Source organism: Pinus tabuliformis, chromosome 3_2 (assembly GCF_031772625.1).
Source record: "Pinus tabuliformis cultivar Carrire ecotype Pingquan chromosome 3_2, CPIR1, whole genome shotgun sequence".
NCBI lineage: Eukaryota > Viridiplantae > Streptophyta > Pinopsida > Pinales > Pinaceae > Pinus > Pinus tabuliformis.
In genome coordinates this window covers 652,284,816-652,308,221 of record NC_142302.1, presented here as the reverse complement: position 1 = coordinate 652,308,221, position 23,406 = coordinate 652,284,816, and the positions used below count along the sequence as shown (strand labels likewise).

General features: G+C 37.7%; 1 protein-coding gene across 1 annotated transcript; it reads right to left on the bottom strand.

The window, feature by feature from the left end:
• Window positions 1-4,091: 4,091 nt before the first annotated feature.
• Window positions 4,092-8,625, bottom strand: LOC149182345 (uncharacterized). The gene is made up of 6 exons (XM_089414531.1): window positions 8,576-8,625; window positions 7,916-8,373; window positions 6,410-6,736; window positions 5,636-6,193; window positions 5,095-5,417; window positions 4,092-4,967 (listed from the first exon to the last, which is right to left on the bottom strand). Exons 1-6 carry the CDS (start codon window positions 8,623-8,625, stop codon window positions 4,092-4,094), a joined length of 2,592 nt encoding a protein of 863 aa, XP_089270657.1.
• Window positions 8,626-23,406: the final 14,781 nt, after the last annotated feature.

The following is a 23,406-nucleotide window of genomic DNA, read 5'->3' as shown; positions in this document are numbered from 1 at the left end:
TGTCAGAGTAATTATCATAAACGACTTCACAATATTCTCTAGAATTACCTTCGATCTCATCCAATATATCAAAACAAGGAGGAATAAAAATTTCATGTTCATTAATAGTAAAAGAATGATCAATAATTATTTCCTATCTTGATAAAAAATTATTGGCAATTCATTTAGTTCATCCTCTTTATTTTCTGAAATATCTTTAATACAAAGAGGGAAAAATTTACCATCATTAAAAATATCAGAATAAAGGGAAAAATGTGAATCTGAAACAATGCATTTAAAAATGTCTCTGTTTGAGAACTCTTGTGCATTATGGTCATTGTAAATTTCAGATTGCATATCATTCTTTTGCGTACTCATGCTCTTTTGAAGAAGATTGCTTTGCTGCTCTGATTTCAGCATTTGTTTGTCATGAAAAAATTCATAAATTTATACAACAGTTTTCGTGTTATTATTTACCTTGATTGCTGCTTATACTTGTTGATTTGCGATCTGATTTTCGACTTTACCTCAAAGTAGCTTTCAGATTCCAAGGCGGCTCTTTCTTCGAAATTGTTGTTGTTGTCTCTTGCATTTGATAAGAAATATTTTTTGAGCTTTATGAAACCACTTCATCATAATTTATTTTCACATCCAAATTGGAATCTCCATTTATGTTGGAAGGAGATGGAACAAAGCTTGAACTAATTCAATATGAATTGGGAATGGGAGGAAGAGAACAAATATATTCAAACCAATCTAGTGATTCTTCTTCTATAGGTTTATCTTCAATTTTAAATTTTAAACAATTCAAATGAAATCGAATATTAAAATCAATAATAGACTCATTTTCAAACCTTCGTAGATATTCAATTTCATCACATACATGTTCATAATCATAGTCGTCAAATTTACAAATAAAAATTGTAACAAATTGATCCCAGCTGTGAATTGAGGCAACTGGAAGAGTTCTACACCAGTTTCTGGCTTTTGCCGTGAATGTGAGAGTAAAAATTCTGCATAAAATGCCTTTATCAATTCCTTGAAAATCATAATTTAAAACATTTTGAATAAATTGAAAGACATGATTAAAAGCAGAAGAATTTCTCTTACCATTAAACTTTACCTGAGACAAGAGTCTTACCACTTCGGGTGGAGTATTGGAAGATGCACATCCATGGATATAACTCCAAATTAGAAGTTTAAGAGGAGCCATCGTGATTAAATAAAATGTTCAAATTGAAAAACCTCCAATAGACAAAAAGTCTCAGGCCCTCCTTCTAGCGCCAAAAATGTTGATGCCTCGAAAATAGTTGCAACAACAATGGGGGATAACCACCCGTTCTGGACCTTAAAGCAGTCCTTTTCCGTTTGAATTAGTGGCTCTGACTGGTTTAACTAGGTCCAGTTACATTTTCCCTATCGCTACTGGTTTATGATGTATCTTTAACTACTAATAGACAGGGATACCAGATCATTTCTTCTTATTGATCGGGCAAGAGAATGACCCTTAAGCTAATTTGGGTTCAGCCAAGCCACAACTAAAATTTTGCCTCTTTGAGAAGAAGACTTAAAATAATGTAGAAATTACTCTAAATGCAAACTTATTCTATAATGCAAGCAAAATAAACTAACTTAATCCTATCTTAATTAGGCAGATATAGATCTAACCCAACCAAGATCAAGATATTTAAAGTATTGGGATTTAAATATGTCTTGTATATAATGAATATCAAGTTAATGAAATAGTTCAATTAACTGACATTATGGATACCAAAACACATCTTATTGAGACTTCTTAACTGAAATAATCAATCAACAACACTCAGGAAGAAATTCACAAAACTGATATTGATTGTCAAATCACTAAATCCAATAATTAAATAATAATATGTAGAAATAGTCCATAACAAATCACTATTTAATAAATCAGTTTTATAAGACAGATTTCTGAGTAAATAGTTACTCAGAAATCAAAATTTAATTCATAAGAACAAAGATACATAATAACAATATTGAGACAAACTACCCATATTGACAAAAGTGCACAAACATGAACAAAATGACGCATTCCTGTTATCATAAAAATGAAATTGATATTTGAAACAGTAGTATTAGAAATACCAATTTATTGCATCCATTTCTCTGACCCTGGTCTCCAACAGTCCTTTACATTGCTTAACTTCTGCTTTCAAAACTAGAGCCACAATAGTGCAAACTTTGCCCATCATGCATAATTCAAGATACAAAAGAAAAATCCTCAATAATCCCCAGATCTGAGATTTTCTCTCCTCCCTTCTACAACTCTAAATTCATATTACAAAAGTGCTTTTAGAATTCTAAAATTACATAGGAGAGCAACCTTTTATTCCATTCTGCAATCTGTTATTTATAATATTTGCAAAGGAATTCTTGAAAGGAAAGTTTGTTGAAAAAAATCTGTCCAATTCAATTTTATTTGCTCAAAAATTCCAATCTTCAATTGTTTTAGCATTTTCATTGATTGAGATCCTTTTTTTCCATACCTCTTCTATTGTTTTCCTGCAAAAAGAAATCAAAATAAACTAAGATGCATCAATAAAATCAAAATATCATTTCTGGCATTAAAACATATCCAATCAAATTTAATTTAAATAAATAATTAAAAATAAAATATAAGTTTTCTATTGATGCCTGGGATGGTTTAATTGGCCAAGGATATCACTGACGAATGGATTTGCATTCAGAAGAGGCTTGGACAAATGAAAATGCAGAAAATAAAACTCAGAAAATTGATTTTTTTTTTTTAAATTCGTAGCTTGATCTTTTGCCTGATTTTTGACCCAATAAATGACCAAATTTGTTAGTGAAACCTCCTCAGAAATATTCTCCTTGATTTTATCTTTCCAATGAATCGTCCTAGGCCTCATTTGGCCAAGTAAAACTCAATCTATGAGCCTCCAAATTTGATGAGTCAAATCTAGCACAATTCTGGAATTTCTGTTGTTGCGCTAAAAAAAATCAAAATTTTAATTAAAAATTTAATCCTAAATTAGACTCTAATTATCTAATAATTAATTCTAATTAAATTATTATTTTTTTTCCAAGGAAAAATCGTAATATTTCATTATGTGGTGAAAAATTACATGTAGTAAATGTTGTTCAGCATATGCTAATTCTTCATGACTTATAAAAGTCTATGGTCTTTCCTGTACATGTCTGTCATATCCAAAAAATCATCACGCAAGATGATGCTATTTCAAAGCGTCAAAAAACACTACGCAGGGTGTGTGTAAATAGGCAATATATATACTTGCATCTCGCAAGATGCTGCTAGATTTCAAATTAACAGCTTATATACATTACAAAAAAAACAAGTATCAATGGTCGTCCACTCGAGGGTAGACTTGATCTATGTAGGGCCTATGGAAGTATTGGTAATGTGCATTGCCCCTCTGTTCGCTGATTATCCATTGTCCTGTTGGGAGGTGCGTGGCCTCCTTGGATAATCCGTTGGCACAGTGATTGTGTTCCCTGTAAATATGATGAACAATAATGGAGTTAAAATGTGCTTTGAGGTGCATCACTTCATCCAATATATTTAAGAGTGTGGTGTGCATGGCATCTAGTTTTCAGATTGATCCAATTAATGATAATGTTTGAATCTCCAAATAGCTGTAACTCTCTGCAGTCATGGTTTAATGCAAAGTGCATAAGATGTCTGATGGATATAAGTTTAGCAAAATTGTTTGTTCCCATGCCTAAGCCCATCTTCACTTTGTAATGATGATTCGTTGTTATATTAAAAAGGAAACCCCGCCACATCCATGCTGTTGAGCTGCTCCATCGAAGAAGGCCCAAGGTATAGATTGATCAATTGGATCCGGGTCAGCGGGTCTGCGAATGCGAGGAGGTGTGATGGCCGGCAATTCATGGTATGTTGCGATAATTTTGGTGGTCACCGATTGCCAGCGAATCGATCCATTCTCAAATATCATTTTATTTCTTGCCAGCCAGATTGTCCAGCTGATGATAAGGGGAAAGCACGTGCCATTTGAACCGGAGTGCGTTTGATACCAATTCTCCCATGCCGTAGAGATGGTTTCATTTTCCCACTTACTCACAATTCCTAGCTCCTATGTTACTGTCTTCCATATCTGTTTAGTGACTTCACATGCAAGGAAGAGATGTGTAGTCGATTTCGATTGCTGTTTACACAGGATGCACCAAGTGGGTCCATGTACAGATCTGTGCATGAGTGCTTCCCCAGTGGGGATCTTGTTCCAGAGTAAACACCAAAAAAAGAGTTTAGTTCTGAGAGGGGATTTTAATTTCCAGATGATCGTCCACCAATTCTGCATTACTTCCGGCTTTTTATTTTCAATCAAAACCAGGTATCCTTCCTTTGGTGTATAAAAACCGTGATCTGCCTTATCCCACAGGAGATCGTCTAGTCCTTCTTTGATACGAATATGGGATTCACTTAATGCATTTGTATAGTCCTCCCAGGTTTGATGCCATTCCGGAGGCAGGTTTAGTTGTGTTGTTGTTTTCCATGCCTGCATAAAAATGGAAGTATTCTCCTGGTCCGCTATGTGGGCTATAACTTTTATATTCTGCTGCTCCAGAATTTGAACGAGCTCACGTGGGAGATAACACCTCCTGCCCCCTCCTGTCCATGGATCCATACCTATTCGAGCCCTGGATCCATCATTTATTCTCCAAGTTAAGTGGCTCCAGATGAGAGGCAGCGAAGCCAATAACGCTTTCCATACAGTAGATATACATGTTCTGTTCCATCCAGGTAATCGGATCCAATCCATGAGGTATAGTGGCCAGATGTACTTGTGATATGAGATTGTTGTCCAAAGATTTTGCTTTGTAAGCAAAGTCCATCCCAATTTTGCAGCCAGAGCATGAGCAAAATGTGAGAGGTCCTTCAGGCCCCATCCTCCCCACTTTTTTGCCAGAGTAATGTTATCCCAGCTGATCCAAGCAAAAATTATTTTGTCCTGTTTCCCGCTCCAGAGATATCTACAGCAAATTTGCCTGAGGCAAGCGAGGATGCATCTGGGTATCCAGGCTAAGGCCATCCAGAACACAGGTGAGGCTTCCAAAATTGATTTAATGAGAACTAACCTCCCCGCTCTTGATAGGAAGCGATGGCTCCAGTGGGATATCCGATTTTCCAATTTTGTGATCAGCCAGGTCCAGTCCGTGATCTTGTGTCCCGTCAGTTTGATCCAATAACCCAGATATTTGAACACCTGATCCAATGGTCGAGGATTGTATGGGAAACACTGTAAAGCCAGTTCGGAATTCTTGAGCAGATGTAGAGACCTGTGAGATAGTTGATTTTGAATGGTTGGCCATCATGCCTGTTGCCTTTGAGAAAGAGGCAAGAATCCTGTCAAAGGCAGTCGAGTCCCTTATGCTTCCATCCAAAAATATAATAACATCATCTACAAATAGTAGGTGTGTTAAGAAACATTGTTCAGTGATCTTCAAACCTGTTAATCTGCCATTCTGTTTTTCATAATAGATGAGTCTGCTCAACCCTTCCATAACAAGAAGGAAAAGAAGCGGGGAGAGGAGGCATCCCTGTCTGAGACCCCTTCTAGCATGAAAAAAGGGGTGGCGGAGCCATTAATGAGCAGACTGAAGGTGGGGGAGGTTATACATGCCATTATCCAGTTTGTGAAAGGCAGAGGAAAGCCCAAATGGATAAGTAACATTTTGATATAAGTCCAGTCCACCCTATCGAAAGCCTTCTCCAGGTCAATCTTAAGAATGATGCCTTTTAGACGACGAGCTCGGATGGAATGAATGGCTTCCTGTGCAGAACCAATCGCTTCATGTATTTGGTGGTCTTTGAAGAAAGCAAACTGTTCAGGGAGAATGAACTGGGATAGAATAGGCCTGATACGATTGGCAATGATTTTCGAAATAATCTTGTAAAGACAATTGCAGAGAGAGATGGGACGGAATTCATCAAAAGATCTAGGGGAGTCATTCTTAGGTATAAGGGCAATAAAGGTGGTATTGATAGCATTGTACATCCATCCTGATGAGTGGCATTCCTCTATGACCTGGAGGAGGTCCATGGCCATGAAGTCATAGAACACCAAATAGAACTCAATAGGCCACCCATCTGGTCCCGGGCTTTTATCCTTCTTGAACCACTTCAGTACCCCCTCCAGAGTAACTGGCGCGGTTAATTCATTTGCTTCTTCTTCTCCTACATACCGGGGAAAGAGACCAGCCACCTAAATGATGTCTGCCAGGTTGACTTCTTGGGGTGCTCTGAATAAGTTCCGAAAATGAGTTGTACCCAATCTGGAGAGCTTTTGGAAATTGTCTGCCGATTCACCATTGGGAAGGGGCAGCTTCCAGATTGTATTGGTGACCTTCCTTCCTTTGGCGTAATTCTATAAGAATCTGGTATTGTCATCACCTGCCTTCAACCAAATAGCAATGCTCTTCAATCTCCATGCCTCCTCCCTTTCCTTGAGGATCTTGTCTTTCTGGATCTCTAGCTCTATCACTCTGTTTTTCCCTTCTGCTGAGGAGAATCCAAGATTCCTGTCATCCAGCAGGGATTCCAGCTCTGATTCTACGTCCAAGATCTTCTGATCATTTTTGATCTTCTTCTCTTTGGCCCAGGTCTTGGTTATTTGTTTAAGCTTCGAAAGATTGTGACAGAAACCTTCTACAGCCATCCTATGATTTGATATAGGATGGGACACCCAGTAGTCTTTGATCAGTTTAATATATTCCTCATCTTGAAGCCAGATATGATTGAAATTAAAAGGAGCCCTTGGCTTTACTTCAGGTCTCAAAATTTCCAAGAATATAGGGGAATGATCAGATTTACCCCCTGCCCCTACCCATTGTCTGTATCTGGACAGTCTCTGGAGAAGGGGGATTTTGATCAAGAATCTGTCGAGTCTCCTAGCCAGGGCAGCCTCTCCCGTCCTCCGGTTCCTCCATGTAGGCATCGACTTGTTCATGGGGATATCAGCCAAATGGTGCTGATCCAGGATGTCTCTGAAGAAATTGGACGAGGGATCTATCTAAGCGAGCGAACCCCAGGATTCCCCATAACCTATTGAGAAGTTGAGATCACCCCTCATTATCAGCTGGTCAACAGATGTCAAGTTTGTGCCTAGAAAGTGTTGCCAGAACTCCTCCCTCCTCTGGCATGGACCGTATACATTGATGATCCTCAGGGTCTCCCCTAATTCTGCCGAGAAGAAATCCATGCCTATGAATCCCACACCCCCCCAGGTAGCAGATACGTTTATTGTCTGAGGATTGTAGCTAATGGCTAATCCTCCAGCCCTACCAATGGCATCCAGCGCCTAGTGATGCCATCCAGGTCGCAGGCCGGCGAGGGTGTGTTTAATGTCTTCAGCGTTTCCCAAGGTCTCTTGTAGCATAAGGATATCAATAGTTTCGTTCTCAATCAACCTCTGCATGGCTAGTTTCTTTGAGGTACTAGCCAGACCTCTGCAGTTAAAGGAGAGGCACTTCATGGAGGAACCCCTCCTGGGGCTTTCAGTGCTCTAAGGACCCCTTCCATAGTAGATTGTTTGCCAGTGACTACCTCGACTCCAGCTTTCTGAATAGCTTTGGTAAGATTAGATTTGTGACCCCTGGTTGAAAGGGCAGGGGGTCCCGGGTAGACCACCCCCAGCCCAGATTGTGAGTCGAAACCCCGAGAGGGCCTTGACCGCAGGTTGTATGGGTGAGGCAAGGTCTGACATGGTGAGGCAAGGTCTGACATGGCGAGGCATCTACCCCAGAGGGAATTGTGGAGGAATGGACCGATGGAGAGGGTGGAGCAATGATGGGCGGGGGGGAGAAATGGAACATGATGCCTGAGAAACAAAAACAACCGATGGAGCAACAATGGAATTAGAGATAGTAGGAGATATCAAAGGGGGAGAAGAAGATGTACCCGAAATCCGAGCAACCTCCACAGCCGCAGCAGCCCGAGCCCGGGTCATAGGTGGTGAGGGCATCCCGATCGATTCTCCAGCCTTCTTCGACATCCCTCCCACACTTAGATATTTTGTAGTCACTGGCCTAGATCGCGAAGCTGAGACAGGGGCTTGCGAAGCCGTCACTGGAGCATTTCCTTGATGATTTGAGGGCGGGCCCGTGGAATCCGGTGATTTCGTGAGTAGAGGGCATTCTTTGTAAACATGCCCTACCTTATGACACCTCCGACATCGAAACGGTACCCCCTCATAGTCCAATATCTGAATCCGGGTGTAATGTCTCCACTTCAGAGTGATCTTTTCTTCCAAACCCTCCCTTGTGTCCAAATGCACCAGAATTCTTGCCAGTGCCCGGTTATTTGACTGTACATATGTCTTATCATATTCCAAATATGTTCCGTGGGCATTACCAATCCTGATAAACACCGCTTCATACCAGAATTACAGAGGTAGACTGGGTAAGCATACCCAGATAGGTCCGGCTCCAATTTGTTCCCTTTCCGGATCGAATAATGGAAACCAGCGCTTGAGGAGAACTGGGGCCATCTCTATGTGCCAATATTTGGCCAGGATCAGATCTGTGTATTCTGCTCTCGAAAAATGCAGGGAAAACCAACCTCGTGCCAAGCTCTGAACCTCCGGCAGCTCCTGTAAGATGCCTCCCCATATCTCCTGTACCCGATTCGTGAGTCTTGTCACAGAGTACGCCCTCCCTCTCACATGCCCAACGAGTACTCTGTTGGCCCTATCCACCACTTCTCCCATAGGAATGTCTTCGCCAAAGGTGATGGTGAGATCTTTTAAGGACTTCTTCACACACTTTATCTTCCTCTTTCCAGTTCTCGGCGCCGATGGATGCTTCGCTAGAGGATCAGGTCCCGAGTCCTTTAGGTTCGCCGCGGCTTTAGGGTTTATTACAGGGAAGTCAAAACAACCCGAGGGGATGAAGTTAGGGTTTGTCGGGTCCGGGAGTGGTGCACTCTAAGGAGGCACCGGGTTGAAGAAGGGGAGTGGATCGAAACCGGGGGAGGGAGGCGTGATAGCGGTGGGTAGGTTGAGCATGCCAGGGGATAGAGGAGGGAGGTCTAGACCCGAGGTCTCCAAGGAGAGTGAGCCGAAACGCAGCAGCGACGATGAGGATCCAGGGTGAACATCAGCCAGGGAGTTTGACGGCTGTGGAAGTGCAGGTTCAACAGGGCTAGGGTTATTACCGCGACCGCAAAAAATAGACTGACCTTCATACGGATCCTGCGAATAGTCTATAGCTTCCTCTTCAAACTCCATGTCTTCCATTGAGCTAAACCGCCTTCGGAATCGCCAGACAGGAGTTAGTTGCCCGAGAAAGGTGGGACGGCTGTCATCTGGTTGAAAATGCAGGGAGACCGCGATCGCCTTAATCCCTGATTAACAGAGTAATGACAGCGGATTAACTCAGGCCTGAGACATGGCATGTGTTGGAAACGCCACCTGCCCGTCTGCGGCCACGTCAGAGCCCAGAAGCCCATCTCCGCCCTAGTTCACCAGGTCTCATAACTTATTTAGGTGTGGTCTTCCAATTCTAATTAAATTGTTAATTATGAACTAAACTAATTATTTAATAAATTGTTATTAATTAATCTAACTAACTAATATAATTAACAAATTAATCTAATTAATAACTAATAATAATTAAATTAATTAAAATTTATATATTAATTAAATTAATTTAAAATTTAATATTAAATATTAATTAACTATTTTAATATTAAACTAACCTACCATTCCATTACTTTTTAACTCATTCGTATGAATGAGTTTAAAACTCAAAAAACTAATGAGTTATAAACTCCTACCATTCCATTACTTTTTAACTCATTCGTATGAATGAGTTTAAAACTCAAAAAACTAATGAGTTATAAACTTTGGTTAACGCTTAAGTCTTTTCGCAGTCGGCAATTGGGAGGTGACAGAGATCGGAGTTGGGAGAATGAAGGTGTTGGGTTTTTAAAAATGTTAGGATTGAAATCCCGATGCGATTAAGTTTTATTTTATATATTAAATTTTAATTTAATTTAATTAATTATATTTTCTATATTAATTTAATTTAATTTAATATCAATTTTTATTTTGGTTTTATTTTAATGAAATTTTAGTTTATGAATTATAACTACTTTAATAAAAATAAAAAATAAACTATAGTTACTTTGAAATTCTAGGTTTTCGAGATTAGTAATCAATTTGGAAATTTGAGTAAATTACTAAAATCCCGATGCTTCATGATTCGGCTGTATAAGTAAAAATGAAAAATGTTAGTAAGAACTAACTAGGGATTAATATTTAAAATAAATGCATTATTGAACTAATTTATTTACAAAAAATGGATATTGTACATCTTGCGCATTTAAACCCAGACGACATAAATGATTAGACTTCAAAAGAGTGTCGTTTACGAACCAGTTGACCAAATGAAGCAAAACAAGTGTCAATGGGAAGTTTATAAAAAATCGATTTTAACAAAGCAATCAAAACAAGAATCTAAAGAAAATAAAAAATTAACAAAAGCATAGGATAATCAAAAAAATCCTAAAAAGTGTTTAGCCAAAAATTTTATAGAAAAAGTCCCCATTATTTGAGGTGAACAAGTCAAAAATGGGGGGGGGGGGGGGTTGTTTTTTTACCACAACAGCAGGATAGTAAAACGGTAAAGGTTCATATTCCTATAGGTGTAAACTTATTTGTTGAACAGTGTCCCAGGACATAAAAAGAGGAAGAGGACATGTCCCGTGTTCCATATGCAAGTGCAAGAGGAAGAGGACATGTCTCGTGTTCCATATGCAAGTGCAATCGGTAGCCTAATGTATGCGATGGTCTGTGCTAGACCTGACATTGCACATGCAATGGGAGTATTGAGTAGGTTTATGTCAAAACCAGGGAAGGAGCACTAGACAGCAGTGAAGCGGGTTTTCAGGTATTTGCGTGGCACTAGTGATTATGGTTTGTGCTACCAAGGAAGACCAGGATTAGACAAAGTGTTGGATATTCGTGGCTTTGTTGATGCAGACTGGGCTGGAGATCTAGATCAAAGAAGATCTACAAGTGGGTATGTGTTTAATCTATTTGGAGGTGCACTCAGTTAGATGAGTAAGAAACAATCTGTAGTGGCACTATCAACTACAAAGGTAGAATACATGGCAGCCACTCATGCAAGCAAGGAAGTAGTTTGCTTGCAGAGATTGTGTTCAAGTATGGAGTTAGTACAGAGAACTATAAGGATAGGCTGTGATAGCCAAAGTGCAATTTTTTTGGCAAAGAACCCTGCATATCATTCAAAGACAAAGCACATTGATGTTCAGCATCACTTTGTGAGGGATATGATAGAAGACAAAAAGGTGTTGCTGGTAAAGGTGGACACTTTGAAGAATACTATAGATGCATTAACAAAATCTGTGAGCTCTGAGAAGTTCTCTTGATGTAGAGAAAAAATGGGCATTGCAAGGCTGGATAAATGACTAAGCTCTCTTATGGCCCCCTGTGGAAAGAAAACAACAAGTGGGAGAATGTTGGGTTGTGTTATATTCTTTCCACGACTAACCCATGTAGTTAACCAGGGGGTTAGAAGGGGGATGGAGCCCCCCCTTCACTGCGTCGATTGCATAGCGGGGGGGTCACAGGGGGTTTGATGGGTGCAGGTAACCCCAATCTATGGGGTTCGGGGCAACGCCCCTGAAAATTTTGTTTTTGCACCCTATATTAGGTTGGGTCAACCTACCTATGGTTTTGTGCATGATTTTTCGCACATGGTTTTGGACGCGATGGTTTTCAGTCCATGGTTTTGGATGAGATGGTTTTCAATCCATGGTATTGGATGCTTCGACATGTGTAAATATGTATTGTAACATTCAAAGGAACATAATGAAAAATCAAGCTAGTAGTCTCGGTTTTAGGATCCAAGGGAAAATCTCTATGTATATGTGTTTTATGTGTTATGCTCTCGCATTGTTTATTTTCTATGTTTTAGAATTCGTATGCAGGTAATTTCTATATGGGGTTAAAACCTTCAAGAAGGACAAGCAGGCAGCGTATCAAGATTTCAAGATATCAGAGGAAGGAACATAGAGACCTCGACAATTTATTTTCAAAGCAGGCCCGAAATGGCATATCGAACCCTCAACATTTCAGAACCGATATCAGAAGGAAAAGACCTCGGAGCAGAGTGTAATTAAAATATCGAAGTTTTGTAACTCCTTAAAAATTGAAATTCTTTAAAAATCCCAGAAGTTTCCGAGAAAAGGAAATACAAAGGAAATCGTTGAAAACCCAAGTACCCAAGGGACTCTTTTTCTCTCCTCTGAAGAATACACATGACATGTGGTGATTGGCCTCAAGGAGTAGACGTGGTAGATCATGTCAGCATGGTGTAGCCGTTTGGTGGACATGTGGTAGTTTCAGCATTTTCAGGGGCCAAATGGGGAAATTATGGGTGACACATGTCGCCACTCAGGAGGTGCCACATGGAGATGATTACTTCAGCATGATGTCATCTCCGAGGTCGAAATTTCAGAGGAAAGAGATTTCATAACCCCTCTTTAATTTTTTTTTTATAAAAGTATCAATCTAATGAAGGGGCTCCGATGTATGATTGACACCAAGTCATGGGAACCCAAGAGAACCAAGTGCACAAAGTTGGGATGAGCATCAAGTGCTATGAACCATATCGTGGATGTGAATATTAGAACTCTTGTGAAATTTCTTTTTGAAAAGGTTCTGATGATAGGGGGTTCCGTTGTTGAATGACATTTGGTCATGAAGGACCCAAAGGACCAAGAGTGTAGAGTGGGCTGAGCATCTAAGTGATATAGAGAATATCAGAGGGAGGTGGCATCGTAAATCTATTTTTAATTCCAAATTAAATAACTTCCAATGAGAGGAGCTTTGATGTGTTGCCAGCGCTTGGTTATGGAAAACTGAAGAATGAAGGGAAGAGAGCGATTACAAAGGGAAATATGCCCCAGATAGGAGCCTCGAAAACTAATAATTAAGTCTTTGGTCATGGCATGTGGTCCCATGGAAGAGTAACAGGAAGAGGGGCTAAGCACACAAATGAGATAAAGGTTGATCGAGACTTCATAATATCGTAACATATTTTTAATAAAAGTTATGATACACACGGCTCTAAAATCTCTAATGCAGTGTTGTATGAAAGCCTCTGGTCACAACTCATAGTACTATGGTAGATAAATAAAAGGGGGCTAATAAAAAAGGAGATAAAGGCATCATAATTTGAGGATTTCATAAAATTTCTTTTAAAAGAGTTATGATGTATTGAGCTTTGATATTGTGATATATAAAATAGGAAGGATGAATGGGTCGGAAGCTAAGTATAGAGAACCTCCACTCCACGACAACAAATTAGAACCCACTCTAAAATGAGGAAATTCAAGCAGTTAAAAGGAGAAAGCGAGGCGTGGCCAGATCAGAGACAATCAGAGGAATCGACATGGGAGATATTTTGATGTGTCAGTCATGACACCTCATGTTTCTCATGTTTCGGTTAATATTGTATTTTCAAGAAAATAATCAAATTTGTTATGAAATCATTAGGACAGCTAGGCCATTCACATGCTCAAACAACAGGGTAGTTTAGGCAACTGGAAATTTAAAGATATTTGTAATGTTTGTTTGGACTCTCTCCCTATAAAGAGGGAGGAAAATGAATTATAATTTTTTTTTTTATTTTTTGATTCCAGTGCTTCTATTTTTATGTCCCTAAGGTTGTAACTATTTGGAATTTTTCACAAGTTTGGGCCATGTGACATGTATTTCATCTCAAGAATGGTTTACTTGACAGGGAAGATAGTCTTAATAGGGCTTCACTTTGGGATGGAGAGACTGTATGAATTGGAAGAATGAGATAATGAGTGAGTATAATAAAGGTTTACGGAGATGAGTTATCCGTTTGAATGCATTTAATTCAATGATTGGGCGACCAAATCGAGGGATTTGAAATGAGGACGAGATTGAAGTTAAAATGGTGGAGGACTATAATGGATTTGACAAGTAACTATCATCCATGAACTGCAATGATTTTGTTTTTATTTCGGTAATGTTATGTCCACATAATTCATATATATAATATCTTAACCCCTATTGTGAAATTAAAGTGTCACATACCTTAGATTGATTTGTTAACCTTTATTTGTCCTTTGATGTCTTTTGCAAGTACTTTGCACTTGAAAGGAGTCAATCATTTCTTCAATTTGAGCCACCAAGTGTCCCTGTCAGATTGGATGCAGAAATCTTACTAGATCTGCAAAAACTTTCTCGAGCTGCAGAAAATCATTAATTCTATAGCTGAAATATTTTTTAAGAAAGCAATGTTTAGGAAAAGGAATTTTTTCTTCCTTTTTTTTTAGAAAAAATGGTGAACAGAAAATTTAAGGTGCTAACAAAAGTTGGTTTTCACTTTAAATTTTATGTATAAGCATGCGAACATCTTGTTGATTTTCATGTTTATATATATATATATAATTTCTAAGGTGGAAAAGAAAATGAATTCTTCTCAACCATCTTCAATTCTGAATTGTCTTGGAAAATTTTGACAAATTCTTCTTTTGTCAATGACTTCTGATAAAGTCTAAGTCGATGTCCATTCACTAAAAGAGGAATTTTTTCTTCATCAATAATCCTTATTCTAACTGCACCATTGTCAAAGACATTTTCAACTTCATAAGGTCCAAGCCAGTGAGTTTGAAATTTTCCTTAGAAGTTTTTGAACTTTGAATCAAAAAGTAATGCCCAATCTCCTGGATGAAATTTTCTTTCTTTAATGTATTTGTCATTCCATCTGGATCTCTGTTGTTGAATTAGGCTGGTCTTTTGGAAGGCTTCTTGTCTTATTTCATCAAGCTAATTTAGTTGTCCCACCCTTTGCTTTTGTGCTTCTGATAAGTCAAGATCCAATTGGACTGTTGTTTTATAGGTTTGGATCTTGAACTCTATTGGAAGTAAGACTCGTTTCTCATAGACAAGTTCATAGGGAGTATGTCCTATAGTACTTCTCCATGTAGTTCTATAAGCCCATAAAGCTCCTGGGAGATTTTTTTCCTAGTCCTTCCTATGTAAGTGTACAATCTTGGTAAGAATTGTTTCAATCACCTTGTTTGTAGACTCAACTTGTCCATTGGCTTGTGGATGGTATGGAGTGGATTTCCAATGCATGATTTTATACTATTCCACGAGCTTCTGCACTAATCTGGATGTAAACTGTGTTCTTTGATCTATTACAATTTCTCTTGGGACACTAAAACGAGTGAAAATATCCTAAAAAAAAAATGAAACTACAACATTTTCAGTAGCAAAAGGAAGTGCTTTAGCTTCTACCCATTTAGTGACATAATCAGTACATACCAGAATATACCTTTTTTGTTTTGAAGGTGGATTGATTGGACCAACAAAATCTTGTGTCCATTTCTCAAACGGTTCAATGAGTACCTAAGGTTGTAATGGCATTTCATTTGAAAGAGTAGGTTTCCCCATTCTCTGACAACTGTCACATCTATTAACATGTTCCTCGATATCCTTGAAAATGGAAGGCTAATAATATCCTAAGAGTAGGACTTTATAAGAATTTCTTCTGTCAGAAAAATGTCTTCCGCATGGTTCATCATGGCATGATTTAAGTATTTATGGTATCTCATCTTATTGAACACATCTTTTGATGATGAGATCTGGTCCTGTTTTGTACAATTCTTCATTTATCCATGAATAAGAGTGTTGTTGTGAATTATCCTCCTCTTTTCTCTAGGAGACAAATGAAATTGTAATTTCCCTGTAGCTAAATAGTTAGCAATATCTGCATTACAAGGTGATTTAGTAGATACTACAAAAAGATATTCATCAGGAAATTTATCCTCCATAGGTCGATCATTGTTATCATTCTGAATTCTAGATAAAAAGTCAGCAATTGTATTTTGTTTTCCGGGTCTATCTAGAATTGCGATGTTGAATTCTTGTAACAGTAAGAGCCATCTAGTTATTCTTCCATTAGCTATTGGTTTATTCATTAGATATCTAATGGAAGAATGGTCTTTATGAATGAAAGTGTCATATCCAGTTATATAATGTCTGAATTTGTTAATGGCATTAACTACAGCTAAAAACTCCTTCTCAGTTACAGTATAATTTAGACCTGTTGGAGTTAAATTTTTACTGGTATAATAGATTTCATAAGGAGTAAGGTATTTTTGTCCTAAAACAGCTCCTAAGGTTGTATCTGAAGCATCAGTTGATATTGGGAAAGGCAATTTCCAATTAGGTCTTTTTAAAGTAGGTGCTTCAGATATTTTCTTTTTCAAAGTTTCAAAGAGAGCTTGACAATCAGGATCCCAACTGAATTCACGGTCTTTGGTAAGTAGTTTGAAGGATGGAGATGCAATTTTTGTGAAGTTTTCTATAAATATTCTATAATATCCAGTAAAACCAAGAAAACTCCTAACATCTCATTAACAGTTTGGCACTGATAATTTAGAAATGACCTCTACTTTAGATGAGTCTACCTTAATTCTACCTCCTGAAAGATGGTGACCTAACACAATTCCTTCATTAAACATCATAAAACATTTCTCATGACTTAACGAAATATTTGTTTCCTTACATATTATTAGAACTTTTTCTAAATTTTCAAGTGCTTCTTTAAAAGAATCTCCAGAAACTGTGAAATCATCCATATACACTTCCACACACTCATGAATAAGATCGGAGAAAATTCTGAGGAATGCTCTTTGGAATATTGCTGGAGCATTGCATAATCTAAAGGGAAGTACTTGCTAAGCATAAGTTCCCCATGAACAGGTAAATATGGTTTTATATTTATCCTCAGGTGCTACCTAAATCTGATTGTATCCACTAAAACCGTCCAAAAATGAAAAATGTTTTTTCCCTGCTAATGTGTCTAAGACTTGATCTATGAAAGGGAGTGCAAAGTAGTATTTTAATGTTTCTTTATTCAATTCCCTGTAATCGATACATACTCTCCATTCCCCATTTTTCTTAGGAACGATTACTAGGGGTGAAACCCACTGACTGTCTGATATTGGATGGATGAAGTTTACATTTAGCAGTTTTTGTAATTCCTCCTTAACAATTTCTTTCAGATTTGAGTTCATTCTTCATTGTGGTTGTCTAACTGGTCTTGCACTTTGTTCAATGTAGATATGATGTATGGAAGTCTTAGGATTAATTCCTCCCATATCAGTGTATTCCCATGCATAAGCAGAAGAATGTTTTTGTAAAATTTGTACCAGTTGATTCTTTTATAATTCTTCCAAGTTTTCATTAATGTTCAAAGTTTTACCTGGAAAAATTTCTATTGAAGAATTTCCAAATATTTCCATAGAGAGTAAATATGCTTGTCTAGATCAGAGATATCCATTTCGAATATGGTCATAATGTGAGGAGGATTCATTATTTTCCATTAGATTTAAAATTCAGTCCTCCTCTCTTACTTGTTCAGTAGTGAAAACCAGTTGTCTATCATCATCAACATCTATCCATTCCTCATTCTCTATTTCTATTATTGTATTTGCAAGTGGATACAATGTAAGTTTCTTTGTATAACTTCCATCTGAGATAAACATGTCACCTGATCTACAATCGATGAAAGCATTAGTTATAGCTAACCAAGGTATTCCTAGGATTAATGGATGTCCTCCTAGATTATTCTTGGGTGTTAAGACCATGAAGTCAACATGATATTCCCAAGAATCTAAGGATACACAAACATCTTCTAACACACCATCAGGTTTAATTACAGACCTATCTGCTAATTGTAACAGTGTTGGTGTGTATTAAAGGTTAGGAAGCCTAATTGAATCCTTGACTTGTTTACTCATTATGTTTATGGCTTCTCTTAGATCAATTAGTGTGTTTGGTATTTCAATTCCATTGATGTGAATTTTCACAATGGGGTTCTCTGGATCTAGATATTTTTGTATTGTTTGTTTTCCCCGTCATGATGTCTGCAATTTTCCCAACTAATTGAATTATTTTTATGTCTTTTCTTTTCCCTCCTGATCTTTGAGTACTTAATTCCTTGATTGTTTTTGCAAAGATTGGTATTTCTTTTATGGCTTGCAGCAAAGGAATTTTTATACAAACATTTCTTAATTCATCCAGCATATTATAATCAGGCAATGTGATTTTTTTTCTACTCCATCAATTTTCAATCGTTCAGGAAAAGGTGGTCTAATGGATACTGAGGGTTGTTCTATAATAGGAGTATTTATAGGAACATTTTCTGTTTGATTATTTTCTTTCTGAGGAAGAGAGGTTTCTCCTTCTTCATATTGATTTTTATCTTTTTGAAGGTTTGTCCTTGCTTCCTGAATAACAAGAGGGGGTTTTCTTTGTAATACTCTACCAGACCTTAATTGAACATTATTTAGATCTAGTGGAGTTATTACATAGGTTTGAGATTTTTCCCTTCCATATTGTAAACAGGTTGTTGTGACATTTTATTATTGGGATTCGGAAGTGGTTGAGTAGGTAATTGATTTGATTTTTTGTGCAAATGGTAGGGAGAGCTATGGATTTTGATTTTGAATTTGGACTTGAGGTAATTGATTAACTTGAGGAATTTGATTAGATTGGGGTAAGAATTGTGGTGGAAAAATAGGATAGGATGGTGAATATTGTTGATATTGAGCATAAGCCCCATAAGGATTTTTCCATCCTTGATTCCAAGATTGTGATTGTGGCTAAGCCCAAGGTTGCCAAGATGGATTCCAATTATTTTGTGAAGACCGAGCAAATTGTTGTGATATAAAGCCTTGTGGTTGATTTGCTTGAGAGTTTTTCCATGGTCTTTTAGCAATAAAATAAAGAGGGTCTACTTGTTCTGGTATCCCTTCATCATTAAATACAACCTTGAGACTTGGTAAAGAAGGACATTCCTTAGTATCATGGTTATCTTCACATATGGCACAAGTTTCTATGGTTTTTAGGTCTAAAGGACATTCGCTTAGAGCATGCTTCTTTCTACACCTAGGACAAAAAATGGATAATGCAGCATTTTCGTACTTTTTCTTGTTTTGTATCTTAAGGGTGTCAATGTGTTCACTTAGACTCCCTAAAATATATGTCTTGAAAATATGAAGAAAACTTCCCAATTCTTCCCCACTAACTGTCCCAGCTGCAGATTTATTGATTCTTTATAAGAGAGGGTTCCTAGGAATTTTTTCTTTTCCAACTCGTGCTTTACCCCTTGAGATATGTACACATAAATCACAAATATTTGTAAATGGTAGTTTAGAAATATCTCCTTTTCCTGTTAAGTTAAGGAAATCGATCCACTCATCTCTGATAGATTTGAGTAGGAGGGCTTTCAAATTTTCCTCATCTAAACTATCCATTTTTTGCCTTTTAAGATTATAGACAAATCTCTTGACTAAGTCTTCAAGATTCTCATCTTCTTTTTGTGTCATTTTGAAGACTTCGTCTCTAATGTTGTGAGACATACAGTAGTCTGTATATTTCTCTAAGAAAGCTCCTTTCATTTGTGCCCATGTCCTTATAGAATTCGTTCCTACACTCATGAACCATTTTAATGTTGAATCTTTTAAGGTAGAAGGGAATAGTTTCAATTTTTGAGCATCATGCAGATAATCATATGATATGCATGATACTTCAAATTCAAAAAGAAATGTCTCTAGGTCTTCACTTCTTTTTCCATGGAAATTAAGAAGAATAGAAGGAGAAATATTCTTCATTGTGAGGGTTGTATCTTCATAAAAAATAGGAAATCCAGAAGGATCTTAATTTCTTCCACCTCTACCCCCTCCTTTGCCTCTATATCCACCTCCTCCTCTACCTCTACCTCCTCCAATCCTATTTTTCTCACCATTGACATTGTGTACCTCCCCTTCTCCTTCTTCATCCATGATAGATTCTTCAGAACTAATGTAAGGATCTTCTAATTCTTTTGGTTCCTCTATCAATTGATAATCAAATGAGTTTCTTGTTCCTCTTCTTCATTGGGAATTTCTAATTCTTCTCCTAGAATTTGTTCACCAGTGAAAGATAGAAAAACTACTCCTGTAGTTGGGGATGTAGGATTTTCTTCAATTATGGCTTCAGTAGATGAAGTAGGTGAAGTTCTGGATTGGATTTCTGATCTTAAGACTTCAGGAAGTCTTTGTTGACCTACAAATGGAATTCAAGTTTGAGTAGGTGGTGTGGAACTTCGAAGTCGTGGTGGAGTGAGCGGATTTTTGGGAATTAAACTTCTTCCTTGTCTTACAAATCTACCTCTAGAGTCTCTTTCCCTACGCATATCATGTTTTTAATTGATGATTTGTTTTTTTTAACTTCTATTTTCACTTCCCTGACAATGGCGCCAAAATGTTTAGTCAATTTAATGTTCTTAAATTGTAAGCATAAATTATCGACCAGGGCATGTCAACTGATGAAGTACAAGTGCACTATATGTGCTAGAAGTTGTTTATGTCGTTAAGATGATTATGTTATTGTTATCTAAATTAATGTCAAACTCTAGAATCGGTATTGAGATGATGTTATTAAGTATACTAGGATGTTATTTCTAAGATTTGTTAATCAATTACTCTAAATGATATTTCTAGAATTAGTTCTAATTGAATTGATCTTTTTTTGAATAGTTGACTAATGATCTTAACTCTTTTCAATGAATATATTAAGTTAATCTACTTTTCAACTTATCACTTGTTTTTGGATTTTTTTTATGTTGCAACTAAACAAATCTAATTATAAAAACATGAAATGACATAAAGAAAATCATATTTTATCAATTTGAAAAATCAAGTATGCTTGAGTTCAGATGCTGAGAAACAATGTCATTCTTATCTACTTCAACTTCATTCAATGCAAAAGTAAAGCAGAAACAAAATTACTAAGCTATGAAATAACTAAACCACGAATGAAACGAAATGATTGAGTTATACTAGATATAAAGCAAATGAGATGATTGAGTTATGATAGGTATGAGGCAAACGAGATTATTGAGTTATGCTAGGTATAAAGCAAACGATATTACTGATACAGAGATCAATCAAGTGAACCTAATCGCGAACTCCATTGAACTGCATCCTTAAAATATAAAAACGGAGAATCCATAAATTAAATCTATGAAATAAAATAAAATCTAATTGCAGTGAATCAAAGACCTGATCTGCGCGCAAGGGCCCTCCACGAGACAATCAGTAACTTTAATCAACAACACATAAAATTGTATGAACCAAGATCTTTGAATTAATCAGAAAAGAGTTTCTACAGGATGCTTCAAAATTTCATACAGCGACGTACCCTTAACATAGAGTTTCCATTGTTCTGATAGAGTTTTTAATTAACAACATGAGAAATCCAACCCTACAGGGCTTCGCTACAATCCTTATCAAAATCAAATCATATCGCTTATTTGTCGATTTGTTATTGAAAAAGCAAATCGATAATATCTCTTGAAACTCAGACTCTATTCCAGCAAATTATCTTGCGGTTGATTATCATGGTTGATTGTGTTGTAGTGCAGATATCTTGATGGATTAGCTAGAGTAAACAGGAATAAATCCATGAGAGGATCATTCCCTGTCTACCCATATACTCCTTTGTTGAGTTGTGTGATCTCGAACCTTGTCAACAATGGAAGTAGTTGCAGATCTATGGATTAGCTATAGAATGAGGTCAATTTTGTAGTTGCATGTAAACTTTAATAAAACAATAAGGCATATTGGCAAAATATGAAAAATAGGACATATGAATGTTTACCTTAACAAAACCTTATGTTTATTGCATTTATTTGGATGATAGCAATATGAAAAAGGAAGTAAACATAGACAAAAAGAGTGTCAAGATAAAACAGTTCTTGGACTCTACAGAGTGCTTGACCTGACAGTACAGAGGTACCCCTGTAAGTGAGGCGAAAATGTCCTTTTACTCCTCCACCACCTTGTCCATTTTTTGTTGTTGTGCGAAGGAGCCTTGCTTGGAAGCAGTAGCCACAACATTTTTCTTTCCCTGAGGGCAAATCATAAGGAAAACAAATTTCTTGGTTTAGGAAATGATCTTATTGCATTGCTTTGCAGTGATCAAAGAGTTAGCGGTATGCGGGGCCACCTTCGGTATCCTATAAAACTTATTGGCCAAAGCAATAATCATAGAGCGAGGTCTAGACTCATATACATTATGTCTCTTCCACAAGTATGGTTGTCCTAATAATACATCACAAAATTCAAGAGAAGCAACATCACATAATATCTCATTCATGAAGGGCTTGATGCTAGAGGGAAGGTGACATTGTTGGCTGACGTGGAGAGCTCGTCCTTGGTGAAGCCACCTGATGGTGTATAGTTTTGGATTTGTTGTAGTCTTTAGGCCCAACTGCTTCACGATCTCTGCTGAAATGTGGTTCTTTTGGCTCCCACTATTGACAATGAACTGCAGCGGAGAACCATTCACCCACATATGTGAGTGGAGGAGGCGTTCCCCCTCCTCCATATCTTCAAGCTCAATCTTCTGGATCTTGGTGGTGGCCACAATGGCACTGGGCTCTGCATCAATGATCTGCTTCCCTTTGTCATTCCCCTTATCGGGAAAATAACATGGGGGGAGAAACGTTCACAGAGTCTCCTTAGAGCAAATTTTTAGAGGTATTGAATACACCCCTATAGTTAAGTGAGAAAATTTTCATGAGGAACCTTTAGGAGGGCTTGTAGCTCTAAGCGCCCTTTGAATCGAGGTTTGTTTCCCAACTTGTATCTCATAAGATGCCTTCTGGTGGGCTTTTAAAAGTAATGATTTTCGACCTCTAGAAGAAGAGGAGACAATGAGATCTTCAATAAGCCTTAAGCCACCACCAGGGTCAGAGGGGGGAGGGAGATATGCGGTAGTGGGAAGGGTAGAAGAATGATCCCAATATTGTAGATTGTAGTGACGTGGGGAGATGGGAAGGGATGAGGAGGGAGGGTCGGATTCTGAGGATTCGGGGTGAAAAATGAAAGGTCCTCAATGAGGGGAGGAGAAGGGATAGAAGGGAGTGCAGAGGGTAGGGAGAAGAGGGGTGACGGGGATGGGCGAGGAGAGCCGAGAGACGGGTATAAGAGGGATACACAGAATTAGTATGTGATACCTTGAGAGAATACATAATAAACCACAATTGGTCTTTTGTATAAAGAAGAAACTAAGGGGGCAAAAGCTCCCAATCCTAGATTATGAAGAGCATTAGAGGAGAGGGGAGATGTTGTTGAAACCTAAGCTGCTACGACCTCCATGGATTGGTGTGCCTGAATCTGTGGAGACTTTGAAGAAGGTGATATCTGAACAAGATCCATGCTTGTAGGAAGTTCCTTGTTTAATGGAGGTGAACAAGTCTTCGGGTATTTCTTGAGAGATTCTAGGGCAACATGAGGAGATTTTGCAGGAGATGGAGGGAGTGTGTCTTAGT

Bases quoted from the DNA above. Each gene is read 5' to 3' on its own strand.
- LOC149182345 (XM_089414531.1), bottom strand. From the start codon at position 8,625: ATGGGGAGGCATCTTACAGGAGCTGCCGGAGGTTCAGAGCTTGGCACG. The intron at 6,737-7,915 runs GTACATCTTCTT...TCTGGCTTCAAG, and splicing joins GGAGGTTGCTCGGATTTCGG to ATGAGGAATATATTAAACTG. The intron at 4,968-5,094 runs GTTAGTTCTCAT...AGCGGGAAACAG, and splicing joins TTCCTATCAAGAGCGGGGAG to GACAAAATAATTTTTGCTTG.